General features: G+C 41.5%; 2 protein-coding genes across 3 annotated transcripts in view; both read left to right on the plus strand.

The window, feature by feature from the left end:
* Nucleotides 1-13,519, plus strand: part of CENPS (centromere protein S) — a 17,697-nt gene extending 4,178 nt beyond the window's left edge. The window contains exons 3-6 of one of the 2 annotated variants that reach the window (XM_023739410.1): nt 861-894; nt 4,045-4,111; nt 6,359-6,517; nt 13,421-13,519. In XM_023739410.1, the coding sequence (XP_023595178.1) occupies nt 861-894; nt 4,045-4,111; nt 6,359-6,499 (242 nt within the window). In that variant the 3' untranslated portion in view covers nt 6,500-6,517; nt 13,421-13,519. Of the gene's footprint in view, nt 1-860; nt 895-4,044; nt 4,112-6,358; nt 10,162-13,420 lie in introns of those variants that run through there. The other variant, XM_004385156.2, reaches the window with a different exon arrangement.
* CORT (cortistatin) lies at nt 11,115-13,713 on the plus strand. Its single transcript, XM_023739411.1, has 2 exons — nt 11,115-12,424; nt 13,421-13,713. Exons 1-2 carry the CDS (start codon nt 12,329-12,331, stop codon nt 13,637-13,639), a joined length of 315 nt encoding a protein of 104 aa, XP_023595179.1. The 5' UTR covers nt 11,115-12,328; the 3' UTR covers nt 13,640-13,713.

Below are 13,713 nucleotides of genomic sequence, written 5' to 3' on the forward strand. Positions count from 1 at the left end.
ATATATAAAAGTTCTGAATGAAGTCCTGAAGGTGGATTTCGCCTGGGAGAAATGTGTGGGTGCTGTGGCATGTATTCCGAAGAGGCAAAGAACATTCTAATCATAAACTATTTAGGCAATGTATTTCTTTTCCTGGAGGTAAGATTTGGATATTTTGTGAAAAAAACTATATATTTTTTTCTGTTACATTAACACTACAGGAGTCCCTAGGTGGCACAGTTAAACGTGTGACTACTAACTGAAAGGTTGGTGGTTCGAACCCACCCAAAGGCACCTCAGAAGACAGCCCTGGCAGTGGGTTCTGCTCTGCACACATGGGGTCGCCATGAGTTGGAATCGACTCGACGGCATCTAACAACAACACATTAATACTGGGACATCAGCACCTTTATTTTATTGTGTTTTAATAAACTGCCCTGATGCCTGGAACATCAGATATTACCTTTTTTTATTTCAATGCTTTGTAACATTTTTATACTACCTATAGTTTATTGGTAGCTGAACTTGTGGCGTTGGTATTTGCTTGACTTCAGAGGAAATTAGTGTCCTCACAAGCCCTAACTTATAGCAAAAATTAAGGTTAAAGAATAGTTTCTAGGAACCAAAGGTGTAGCCACAATGAACAGAAGGCTTGTAATAAAGGGTAGAAGGTGCAGGGAAGGACAAGGTGGTCATAATGAGTAAAATGGCTAAAGGCAGTTATAAAATGATTGGGCTGCCTGAAATGGTGCCTCCTCTCACCTTTAATAGGTTTGTTGTATTAGTCACTGTGCTTACTGTAGAATAGAGATTTCACTTTTCATCTTTGTGGAACAAGATTGAGACAATGGGAGCTAAAGTACATCTCTTTTCTCTTTCAGAAAATTTTGCAAAAGACCTTGAAATGTTTGCCAGGTGGGTAGAGGACTAGATTATCTCATGCTGTGTTTGTTTACCTTCCATTGATACTCTCCATCTGGTGGTGTATATCAGGAGGACTTTAGCAATTCAATTTTTGGTATTTTGTGGAAGCTAGTGTCGAATTGTGATGCTACAAGAATGTAATGCCTGCTTTAATCACGTCGATTCAGACTTGATTTGGCATTTTTTGAAGTTTTCCAAGTATTTTCTGTTAAACAACAGAAGATACTCAGTTCTAGATTAAAAAGATATGAATAATGTCTCCAGGACTCTGAATGTGCGTGGTGTGTGTATTTTAAAAACGTTTTCTTTGGGGTGGTTTGAAGCTTTATAGGAGGGAAAAGAGGATGGGACAAAAGGCAATTCCCCGGGTCTAAGGAACGCTCTTGTCGGGGTCTTGCTGCCTCTGTGGCGTTGGGGCGACATTGTGTTGGCAGATGTAATTGCTCACAGGTGTACAGATAATGACAGCACCGTCTACAGTTAGAAGCTTTCATTTGCCGCATTTGTTAGGAGTAAGACATACTCCTTGAAAAGTGGGCGACTTGCTTTCAGCTGGCAAAGCTTTAGCTTTTACAGGTGATTTATGCTCATCTCTTCAATTAGTACGTTAGGTAATTGAAAACAATTGCAAAAAATTGCTTTTATGAAGCAATTTGAATGACTAAGGCCTGAAAGGGCTAAAGCTTTCTAATTTGCTACCATTTCTGATTTGGTGCCAGCTTCTCCCACACCGCATACTTTTCACCTTGCTCCTATTAGCTCTTTGTTTCTCGGATGAATATTTTGAATGAATTAAAGCAGTAGGTTCTCAGAGGGCAGGCTTTAAATCTTTCCTATCCCTGTATATATTACTCCCTAAAAACCGCTTAGTATCTTCAACTTGGCCAAAAGGGATAAGATAGTATTATGGGATACTGATATCTCACATGGCTTATTCATTGTTAACTTATGTGTGGCCCGTTGTCTCCCCCCTGTCTCCTGAGAAGTACATTTATTACCCTTACTTGCCATTTCTATGTTAGCTGTGGAAAAAGACAATGAAATTTTAAAAATACTTTTCTAAAAATTCTAGAAATAAAAGTGAAATTAGAAATATTTAGTTTGTGACACATTAAGCTTTCGGATAACTCTATTTTATAATTACATTAGAAGGTTAACTTTCTTTTGTTGTGTACTAGGGGGAAGAGTGTGTATGTCTTACCTAGATGGTAAGCTCCACAAGGAAGGAAATCCTCTTAAGTAAAAGTTTGGATAAAAGCTGTTGAGGGGGGCAAGGTAGTTCAGTAGTAGAATTCTCCCCTTCGATACAGGAGATCCAGATTTGATTCCTGGCCCAGTGCACCTCAAGTGTAGCCATCACGCATCTGTTAGTGGAGGCTTGTGTGTTGCTGTGATGCTGAACATCTTTCAGTGGAGCTTTCAGACTGAGATGGACTAGAAGAAAGGCCTGGTGATCTACTTCCAAAAAGCAGCCAATGAAAACCTTATGGATCACAATGGTCCAGTCTGCAACCAATCATGAAGATGATGCAGGAGTGGGCACTGTTTTGTTTCATTGTGCATGGGGTTGCCACGAGTTGGAGGCTGAGTCGGCAGCAGCTAACAACAAGAAAAATGTAAATACAGATAGACACAGCAGCCTGATTGTGATTGAGACCAGGGCTGCACTGTGTCCATGGGCATTTACTAGTCGCTACTCTAGAACATCTGTGGATGTGGCCACATACTTTGTGGCTGCTCATTATATCACCTTTTGACCTCCTGAGATGAATATTCTCTCATGACAGGCAGATATTATCAATCATAATGAGATGATATTTGCACATTTAACAGGATGTGTAGAATTATATTCCACAATTAGAATTGGTGTGATTTTATCTTTAACTCAGCAGGTATTTAGTGAGGATTTAACTACGTGCTGGTTATTGAGGATACAAAGATGAACCACTCCTACTTATTTGTTGGAAAGTTGGAAATGGGAAGAAAGGCTGTAATTCAGAGTAAAATTATTGAATAGAGCCTATTATCTCAAATTATCTTTTTTTTTGCAGTTTTTTTTTTTTTTACTTTTATTGTTGAGAATATACACAGCAAAACATACACCAATTCAATAGTTTCTACATGTAAAATTTAGTGACATTGATTACATTCTTCAAGTTGTGCAACCATTCTCACCCTCCTTTTCTGAGTTGTTCTTCCTCCATTAACGAAAACTTTTTGCCCGCTAAGGTTCCTATCTAATCTTTCAAGTTGCTGTTGTCAGTTATATCACTTATAGGTAGTTCTTAAAAGAGCATAATGCTCAAGGCAGACATTTTTTACTAGTTTAAGCTAAAGTATTGTTCAGTTTTAAGATTTCAGGGGATATTTTTGGTCTAGTGTTTTAAGATTATCTCAGGGAAATAGTTTCAGGGGTTCATCCACCCTCCACGGCTCCAGGCAGTCTGGAGTCCATGAGAATTTATCAAATTACCTTTTAAAGCAAAGATAAGAGGACTGGAATAAGAATTCGAGTCCCAGTTGTGAACAAGAAACAGACTTCAGTTTAAATGACATTCTTTGCTCTACCTAGGATATGGATGAGGAAATGCATTAACTCTTCATTGGGGAATGAGGTATTTGCCTTTTCCTGCATAAGCCTTTTCTTGTAATTTAGTCCTTGGAGAAGGGCTTCAGGATCTTGGTATAAGTAAAACCATGCTTCATGGATATTCTTTGTTATTCTGTTTCACATCTACTTAAACAGAGGTGATCTTTGTATTGTGCAACTCTGTCCATTTTCTCTTTCCACTGAAGTTGTATACTGACCTTAGTTTTTCTGTGTTTTTCACTGTGACTAAGCAGGTCACTTTTGGAAGAGTTGTAACTGTGCAGACTCCTTTCTTGTGTTCTTATTCTCAAGGCACCCTTGGCCCTTGGATGGAGGTAGACAGATGGGCTTCTGCTTTCTCTTTACTTAATTGGTACATTGGCTAGTAACTTCACTCATTTTTGTGCCACTGTTGCTTAATGACCTTAATCTAAAAAGAAGAGCTCTTAGAGGGCCTTGCTTGTTTGAAGTCTGACCATGGACTTTTTTGTTTCATCAAAACTTTAAATAATATCAAACATTCTGGTGAATTGTTTCTGCCCTTTCTACAGACATGCAAAAAGAAGCACAATTAACACGGATGATGTGAAGCTCTTAGCCAGGAGGAGCAATTCACTGGTGAGAGATGAATTTCTTTCCTCACTCCCCTTTCCCATCAGAATACATTATTCCCAATTAATCACTGCAAGCCATGAAGTTATTCCCCCAGGGCACCTTGATTTAAAAACTAGAGGTGGTTGAACCATTCAGACCTGCCTGTAATTTATAGTCTTTCTTTCATTATGATGGATCTTGCTAAGCCAATTTGAAATTTTCTAATCAGCACTCTCTGGATTTTATAATTTGCCTTTTTTGTCGTATCTCAAAACTTTGGTCCCATGTTTCGTTTACAGCATGATGTCAGAGACAGGTCACAGGCCAGAGTCTGTGGGAATAGTTTTGTTCTGGTGCTCAGAGTTCTCCTGACAGGCCAAGTGTGGAAGGAGTAACTGTTTGGCCGAGGCGTGCAGGAAAAATGAGCACATTTTCTATCTTTTCAAAGAAGTCTAGAGTTGGAAAGGAACTTAGAAATCATCCTGACTGAGTCCTCGTTTTACAGGTGAGGACATTGGCACCAGAGACAACCTGATCATGTCAGGCTGGTCACCGGGGCCCTTGGCAGATCCAGGACACTTCTGAGGATGCCTGACTTGGTCTTATGCTGATAGTTAAACTGGTTTATGCTCCTTCCTATAATATGAGCTCCACGAGGGCAGGGGTTTTTGTGTCTCTTGTCTCCGTTCCATCTGCAGCGCCCAGAACAGCGCCTGGCATAGCGCACCTAGGTGCTCAATAAATGTTTGTTGAATGAGTGACTTTGGATAACAGTTTACAGTTTATAGGGGACTTTTATAAAAATTATTTTATGTATATTATTTAATCTTCACAACCGCACTGTGAGGGTGTATTAGTTTCCTAGGGCTGCCTAGGAAAAATAACCATAAACTGAGTGGCCTAAAATAACAGAAATTTATTTTCTCACAGTTCTGGAGGCTAGAAGTCCAAAACCAAGGTGTCAGCAGCACCATGCTCCCTCTGAAGGCTGTAGGGGAAGGATCTTTCCTTGACTCTTCCGGCTTCTGGTAGCCCCAAGGCAGTCCTTGGTTTGTGGCTGCATAACTCCAGTTTCTGCTGCTTCTGGCCAATCTTCTGTCTCCACGTGGCATCTTTCCTGTGTGTCTGTGTCTCCTCTTCGTATAAGGACACCAGTCACTGGATTTAGGGCCCACCCTACTCCAGTATGACCTCATTTTAACTAACTACATCTGCAGAGACACTATTACTAAATAAGGTCACATTCTGATGTTATGGGTGGACATGATTAGGGGGTCAGGGGCAGGCATGGTCCAACCCAGTAGAATGAAGGGTTATTAATAACACAACTTATTAGCCCCATTTTACAGACTAACCTGAAGTTCAGTAACTTCCCAAAGTTAAATATGAAGCTTTCTGAGTGAGTTGATAGTTGAACCTTTACCTTCTAACCCTGCGTCTAGTTCTGTTTCCACTGTGCTATCTTTTCTCCCGCTGCTCATCTGATATCCGTTCTTCAAAGTTTTAAGTCAAGGTTAAGCATAATGTGATTCCTAAGTAAAATAGCTAAGGTGTTTCGTGGTTCTGTGAATTAGAGAAAAAGACATCTCTTCATAAATTCTGTTCAGTGTTATAACTTGGTCTGCTTCAGGGAGCAGTTTCTAAGAACATTCAAAGGAATGTTCAATGCAAGTCATCTTATAATATTAATTGGAAAGTCACCTGCTTATTCCATATTTGTTTACTTCAGAATATTGTTTTTATTTTGGACTCAATTTTTTTTTTCCATCTGATGTAATCTCATTACCAAAGAGTTACACCTACATCTGTGCATTTGACTAAGTCATCTGTGAGGGCAGGGGCCTTGTCTTATTTCCTTTGTAGCCCCAGTACCTGGTACATTGTAGTTGCCCAGTAAATTTTAGCTGAATAAGTTTAGGGGGGTGGTGACTGTATTTGTGCTTTGTAGAGTATATTTGTGATTGAGATGCCTTATATGATCTCCAAGTTTTAATTCTTTTGATTGTTAAGGTACTCCTACATTGGAGTATACTGCTGGGAAGATATATGAGTAGCAGTGAATTAATTTTTGTACTTGATTCCTTTTTCCAGAAAAAAACTGAAGTTGCATTAAAGTCTGAGAAATGTAATCCAAGTTTTTCCACCCAAATTCTTTGGGTGGGAATGGTAATGGTTGGGAGGGTATAGGTTTTATTTTTTAGATTAATAAAATGGTTTTACAACCAGCTACAAATACAATTCTTTGACTTATTTATTTTATTTTTTTTGTAGCTAAAATACATCACAGAGAAAAATGAAGAGATTGCTCAGTTTAACCTAGAACAAAAAGCAAAGAAGAAAAAGAAGTTTGAGAATGGAAACAAAGATTCAAGGGAGCCGGCAGAGGCTGGAGTAGTGGAAAGTGAGAATTAGACTTTCCGCCACTTGGAAGTAGGTAGAGCCGCCCAGAAATGCATGTTGTCACAAAGGGGATTCTAAGTGGAGGTTAGGAAAAAAAAGGCCAGGAGGCTTTTTGTCCTATATTCTCTTAAGTCATTGACTTCAAAAGCTAATTGAAGAGAACTGGAAACTCTTAAGCAAAATATTCCCATGTCTTACTTATACACATAAAAAAGGTATTGTCTTTGAATGGTATGTTAGAAATGGTATCTCTTGGAATTTAATAGAATTGTGTTAGCAATTAAACATGGTCAACTTTTTAGAGCAAAAAAATCATAGTTTTTTTTTTAAATTCTCTTACTTAATTTTCCAGGCTAAATGACAATCCCTGAAAGATAAATGAGCAAAGCTATATTTAGTTAGCTTTTCTAATGACCAGTATTAGGATGTTGTTTTTAAGCCCGTGTCACCTGTGATCACAGGTAAAAGGGTGGATGTTTGGAAATGGTCCTTTTTACTTTTTGGAGTTGATTTTCTCCAGCAACACACTATGTGACACTTCTCTGGCTATTTTGTTATTGAACTATGGTTCTACTGGGCAGAAGTAGAATCCAGGACTGCTCTTCCAAAATATTTCAGTGTTTTGTCCTCTGTTTCTGTAAGAGATGCTTCCAAGAGCCCAGTGCTGTCTTCTCTCTGGGGTTTATTTTGAGGTCCAGGGTATCCCTCTTCGCTTAGGGGCAGTTGGGGCAAAGAGGGGACTGGCATTGACAGAGCCCTTTCTGTGTGCCAGGCGCTGTGCTAGGGACTCCCTTGAATCTTCACAACTCTATCGGTAAATCTGATTATTCACGTTTTTTGACAGTCTAACTGAATGAAGCTTGACGGGGGTAACCAGCTGCCCAAGGTCACCAGACTATTGATTAGTAGAGACGGTATTCACGTTCAGGGGTGCTGACTCTAGAGTGCGCAAGAGAGAAAAGGGCATGCATCTTGGATAGAATTTTTACCACCCATGCCCAAATATGATCAGCAAAAGCTACCCCAAAGTCTGACTCTCAAAGGCAGATGCTAAGCTATGGCCATAGGAAAGCACTGACTTCAAACTTCATGACTTCAGGTTCTGCAACTAACTAACCATTTTGATCTTAGATAATAATTGTAACATCTGTGTGTCACATCAGTGAAAGAAAAGTGAATCATAACATCTTCCGTCCTTATTTCAGCCAAAGAGCTGTATGTTCGCAGTTTCATTTTTAGATAAGCTCTCTCTAAACCCCTCATCAGGAAGAGTTTATGGAATAGATACCAGGGGACTTTCCAAAGGCTGGATGGATCTAGATGTGCATCCTGGTTTTGCCACTTAAGTAACTGACTTTCTGAAACTTTGTGTTCTTATCAGTGAAATAGGGTTAAAAATACTTCCCAGTGAGGTTGTATGAGACGAAGGAAATAGGTAGAAACCATTGTAGCACATCTTATTTTTATAGATTTCTATAGCTCCTGAAACTCAGTGTCTACATGGCTAGAAATGGTGAACCCGTGTGCTTGGGGGTCCTGGCCCCTGGTTGGCACAAGGATGCTAATGTGAGGTTTTCTAACCAAATGAGAATATTGACTTGACTTTCATGTAATCTTTTGGTTTGTTTAGCGTGTTTATGCATGTCCCATTTGTATTTTAGACATGGTCTTACAACACATTTTTCTGGGATTAAAACATAGGGATGGCTGGACTTTGTAAGGAATCACTGACTCTGCTCCCCATGGTCTCATGAGCCTCCTAATCCCCACTACACATTCCAGTGAGGGGTTAGTTACTCTGGAACTTCCAAGGTGATATTGATTACCCTTTACCACTCCATCTGTGGCAGAAAGGAGCTCTAGAGGGCCAACCTTCTCAGTGAGCTTGCTTTCTCAGAGGCCTGGAAGCTCATCTGAACTTTGACTAGACCTACAGATGATTAACCATATAAAGAAGCAGATGTTTTTGCAATATATTTGGAAATATATGCTAACATGTAGTTTGATACAGTTTACATTGAAAACATTTGTTTTCTTAATTATGCCACTTTCTCAAAAAGCTTGAAAGAAAATATTCTGTTTTAATTTTTTTATTATTGACGTCAGCTAGAGCAAAGGCAGTTTCAAAGTGTCCCCTTCTGTACCCAGCAGCAGCTGGAATGTACCGGAAGAGGTCTACACTGGCTTGTCTACAGCTAATACCTTAAAACCCAAATGCCTGAGGTTAATTGGAGCATGCTTATTCTCTTTACTAAATTATAGAATCTATAAAGAACCCTTAGAAGTTATTTAGCTCAACTTCCTCACCAACATAGGAACCCCTTCTTCAATATTCCTGACATACGGTTCCTCAGGCTCTGTTGAACTCGTCCAGGTACAGAGAGCTCATTACCACACCAGGGATAGAGCACTCTTTCCATTATTGGACACTGTAATTGTTACAAGATTCTTACATATATAGAGAAAAATCATCTACCTTCAGATTTCTATCTAGTTCCTAGTTATGCTCTCAAGAAGAAGCCATTTTTGTTTTCCTGGGTGGTACAAATGGTTAACAGTCTCAGCTGCTAATTGAAAGGTTGGAGGTTTGAGTCCACCCAGAGGTGCCTTGGAAGAAAGGCCTGGTGATCTACTTCCAAAAAATCAGCCATTTGAAAACCCTATGGAGCACAGATGGGGTCACCATGAGTCAGAGTTGACTCAGCGGTAACTGGTATGTTGGTGGTATGTGTTTTTCAAAAGAATTCAGTACTGAGTTCCCTTTAATCAAAGCTCCCATTGTACACCTTTTCAGAAACACACAGTATTGCATAAAATATTAAATTATCAGCTCCATGAGAGCAGACTTTGGAGTGCTGAACAGTGATCACTCATCACCTTCTGTAGTGCCTGGTACGTGAAAGGCACCCCATGAATACTTGTCCCCTGGGATTTGGAGCAGCCCTTGCTCAGGTTACATGGCTGTAATCAGGGATTCCCAACATTTTGCAGTAGGAGCTCTTTATACTGATGGGAGAGTAAGTGATTGAGGCTGTCTTCTTAACAACAATTCCTAACATGCAGTGGATATCTACTATGTGTTCTGCTTGTATTTAAGTGCTTTAATGATCCCCTTTGGTCCTCACAACAACTCTATGAGGTACGTAGTTCCCCCAGTTTATAGGTGAGGAAACTGGGAGCACAAAGAGGCTAATTAAATGGCAACGCCAGGAGTCTAGTCTAGATTCCTCACCTTTAAATGCTAAAGTGTGGTGCCGTATCCTTGAAAACAGTTAGTAGTAAAATAGCATGCGGCCTTCCCCAACCTGCAGCACATAATCTTCTCAGCACACTTACTATTGCCCTGGAAATTTACATCTTTCATTTGTAGAGTATGTATCCTACCCCCCTTGCTAGGCTGTACCGTCTCTGTGAGACTGTGGGTCACTTAGGTCCTTTGTGGTATGTGAGTTGCTGTACACGCACCAGGTGCTCAGAAAGTTGGGAGTCCATTGAGTAAAATCTGCAAAAATAGACTAGGGATATGAATTTTTCACCTCCAGGAATGCCTCAAAATCTTAATGCCATTTGTGGGAATTGTTTTTGGTGCCATCAAGTCAGTTCTGACTCACAGTGACCCTGTGTACAACAGAACGAAACACTGCCCAGTCCTGCACCATCCTCACGATCGTTGTTATGCTTGAGCCCGTTATTGCAGCCACTGTGTCAGTCCATCTGATGTTGATGTTGCTCATTGGGCCAGTTGTGAGGATTTTTGTTTTCTTTATGTTGAGGTGTAATCCGTACTGAAGGCTGTGGTCTTTGCTGTTCATCATTAAGTGCTTCAAGTCCTCTTTCAGCAAGCAAGGTTGTGTCATGTGCATAACACAGGTTGTTAATATGGGAATTACCTTAGGCAAAAGAATTATTTTGGTACAGAAAAAAAAGGACTAAGCAACAAACAGTCATCAAAAAACCTGTTGCCGTCAAGTCAATTCCAACTCATAGTGACCCTATAGGACAGGGTAGAACTGCCCCCATAGAGTTTCCAAGGAGCACCTGGTAGATTTGAACTGCTGACCGCTTGGTTAGCAGCCGTAGCACTTAACGACTACACCACCAGGGTTTCCAAATAGTCATCAGGTCATGCTAATTTCACCTAGAATCTTAAAATAATCTAACACAAAGCCTGTGGCAAGGTGAAACTTAATGTCAAGATTTCCCTTTGTGAAGGGGTGTGAACGAGAACTTTGGAAAACAGAAAACTGCATTGCTCACTTCTGGAGAGCTGTCAGTTCTCAGGTTGCTTTACTGCAGTTTTTCAGTTTAGAGCTTTGTCTTGCATATTCATCTTCCCTAAGAATGTTTGAGGGGGCAGTGGTGGTTCAGTGGTAGAATTCTCGCCTTCCATGCTGGAGATGTAGATTCAGTTCCTGGCCGGTGCACCTCAAGCGCAGCCGTCACCCGTCTTTCAGTGGAGGTTTGCGTGTTGTTATAATGAATGGGTTTCGGCGGAGCTTCCAGACTAAGACAGACTTGGAAGAAAGGCCTGGCAATCTACTTGCGAAAATCAGCCAGTGAAAACCCTAATGGTCTGGTCTGCAACCGATCATGAGGATGGTGCAGGACTGAGCAGCATGGGGTTGCCATGAGCTGCGGGCAGCCAGACGGCAGCTAACAAGAAGTATGTTGAGGTGGATGTTTCAGATCTGACAAGCTGTCTTCAGTTGGCTGAAAAGGGTCTGTGCACTTGTTGGTGAGATGCTTAAACTAGGACCCGAGAGGAAAAGCCAGGAGGCAGCAGAGTCAAGCACCTAAGGTTCTGTACTTCCCAACGGTGGCGCTGGCTTCTGGAGGAGAGTGAGCCCCTGGGAGCTGGGCAGGTGCAGCGCACACCAGCGTTTCTCTCTTTGTGGGGACTATGATGACAGTAAGAAAGACGTTACACCTGACACACACATATAACATGAAACAATATTTACCTTACTACACGTGATGCACTCTATTATCTTTTCTGTTCATTTCATCAAGACGAAGTGCTGGTTTATAACCCACTAGTGGGTCGTTACCTGGAGCTTGAAAATCACTGGATTAGAGCCTTGTATAACAAGCGCGGCATCACCTGGGAGCTTGTTAGACATGCAGAATCTCAGCCCCTCCCCTCTCCTGCAGCATCAGAATCTGTATTCAAGGTGATTTGTATACACTACAGTTTTAGCAGACCTGGGCTAGAGCACAGTGTGTCTGGCCTGCTGGGCTGAGAGGGAGCTCTGGGTAGTGTCACTCAGGGGTGTCCTTGCCTGCGATTGGGTGACACTAGCAGATGCTGTCAGAACATCGCTGTTGAGACCTCATCAGCTCTTTGTTTCTTCTGCCTATGACAGATTCAGTCGTATTTTTATGTGGGCAACATTTCAGATGTTAAGCTCCTTATCCAAGGCTAATTTTATATTATGTTAAATCACTTGGTTTTGTTCTCATGACTTCCTGCTTGCCATAGGCATAATTGCGAGGAAATAGAACTTCTTTAGAAGCAAGAGCACATGCATTCCAAATTAAGAGCAAATTCACTCTAAACACAGGAAAAGACCTGAGGCTTTAATTAAGGGGTTAAATCCAATCCAAAAGCGCTTTTGGGGACACTGATTGCTCAGGCAAATGCGTCACTGCTTGAGTGTGAGGAAGGGGGGTACGGCTTTAGATATGTATATATATCAAAAAACAGGGCTGTGGGTTGAGCTTAAACCCCCACCCCACCCCACGGTCCCCAAAGAAGAGACCCAAATCCACAAAACAGCGATTTCAGAGCTGCCAAGAAGGTGAACAGCAGCGGAACTGGAGAGCCGTGCCTGTGGCCGCAGAATGCTGCTGACACTCTGCCTCCTGCTGCTGCTCCCAGGGGCTGCAGCCACCGCCACCCTGCCCTTGGGGGACAGTCTCCCCGGCACAGACAGCGGGGTGAGTACTGGTCCAGGTACAGGCCAGCCCACTTTTCTGTTTGTCTTCTGCATATTTGGCCACGTCTGTGTATTCACTAGCACCTCCACGTCTGAGAGCCTGTGTGTCCGTGTGCTGAGTTCACAAATAGGACAGAAGGCAGGTTTGAGCTCTGTCATGTCCCCACAGTACTAGGATGTCCCCTTTTGGACCTTTGAAGTTGGCTATAAACTTGCCCGTCTTTGTAGTGTGATTATGCCAGTCTGCTGCGGCGTGGTCAGGGTGCTGCCCGTGCAGCCACACCTGCTTCTAGAGCCTTAATTTAGACATACAGCACATGTCCTCTCTGGCCCAGATTAATTGACATCATTACATTTCCATTGTGAGAACTGGTAACTTCATGAGGTGATTTATTTCTGTCTTTTTCCCATTTTGAAAAAGTTCCAAGAAAGAGTACATAAACTTGACTATTAAAAATGGATTTTTCTCTGAAATTACCAGATGAGTTTCAGACAGGTCATTTATCACCAGGTTACTCCTAGATGCTTTCTAAGGAATTTGAAAGGCTAAACTCTATAACATCTCAAGTTATAGTGTGGAAAACTACTACTGTCTCCAAGAGAAATGTTTGGACATCTTGGAGTATGACCAAAGATGGGAAAAACAAGCAAAATGTGCCTGATTTGACTCAGGGGGCTTCTTGGTGGCCAGTCACTTGTCAGGGGAAAATGATCTATTTCCTTAGCTGTCTAATGAGGACCTCAACAAAAGTTCTTTAAGGGCAATAACAAGCTGTTTGTTTTTTGTTTTTTGTTTCCTTGACTGAGACTTGTCACATCTTTCTTAGAGTATTTTCTTTAAGGCGTTCTCTTAACTTTCTCATCTTTAGATGGAAATGTGCTTTATTGTTCAGAACATCTTTCTTGTTAAAATAGGGAAAGGGTTCTGTATCTTTTAATACTGGCTGAGCCAGATTGCTGATTTTTCTTTTCTTTGCTGTCTGCTTCTTTTTAAAAGCATCTACAGGAAGTGGCAGAAATAAAGAAAAATGGCCTCTTGACTTTCCTAGCTTGGTGGAACGAGTGGACCTCCCAGGCCAGGGCAGTGCCCTTCCTGGGCAGGGAGGCCAGAGAGGTGGCCAAGCGGCAGGATGGCCCGCCCCCTCAGCAGGCCACGCGCCGAGAGAAAGCCACCTGCAAGAATTTCTTCTGGAAGACCTTCTCCTCCTGCAAGTAACACTCGGCCCATGATTGCTCATGCAGAGAAGTGTGATGATGGACTGAAATAAAATGAATTAAGCAGCAGTGACG

The sequence above is a fragment of the Trichechus manatus genome, unplaced genomic scaffold, assembly GCF_000243295.1.
Source record: "Trichechus manatus latirostris isolate Lorelei unplaced genomic scaffold, TriManLat1.0 scaffold00133, whole genome shotgun sequence".
NCBI lineage: Eukaryota > Metazoa > Chordata > Mammalia > Sirenia > Trichechidae > Trichechus > Trichechus manatus.

Excerpts from the sequence above, each read along its gene's own strand:
- CORT (XM_023739411.1), top strand. The coding sequence starts at position 12,329 with ATGCTGCTGACACTCTGCCTCCTGCTGCTGCTCCCAGGGGCTGCAGCC. Across the intron at positions 12,425-13,420 it reads TCCCCGGCACAGACAGCGGG|CATCTACAGGAAGTGGCAGA; the intron begins GTGAGTACTGGT and ends TCTTTTTAAAAG.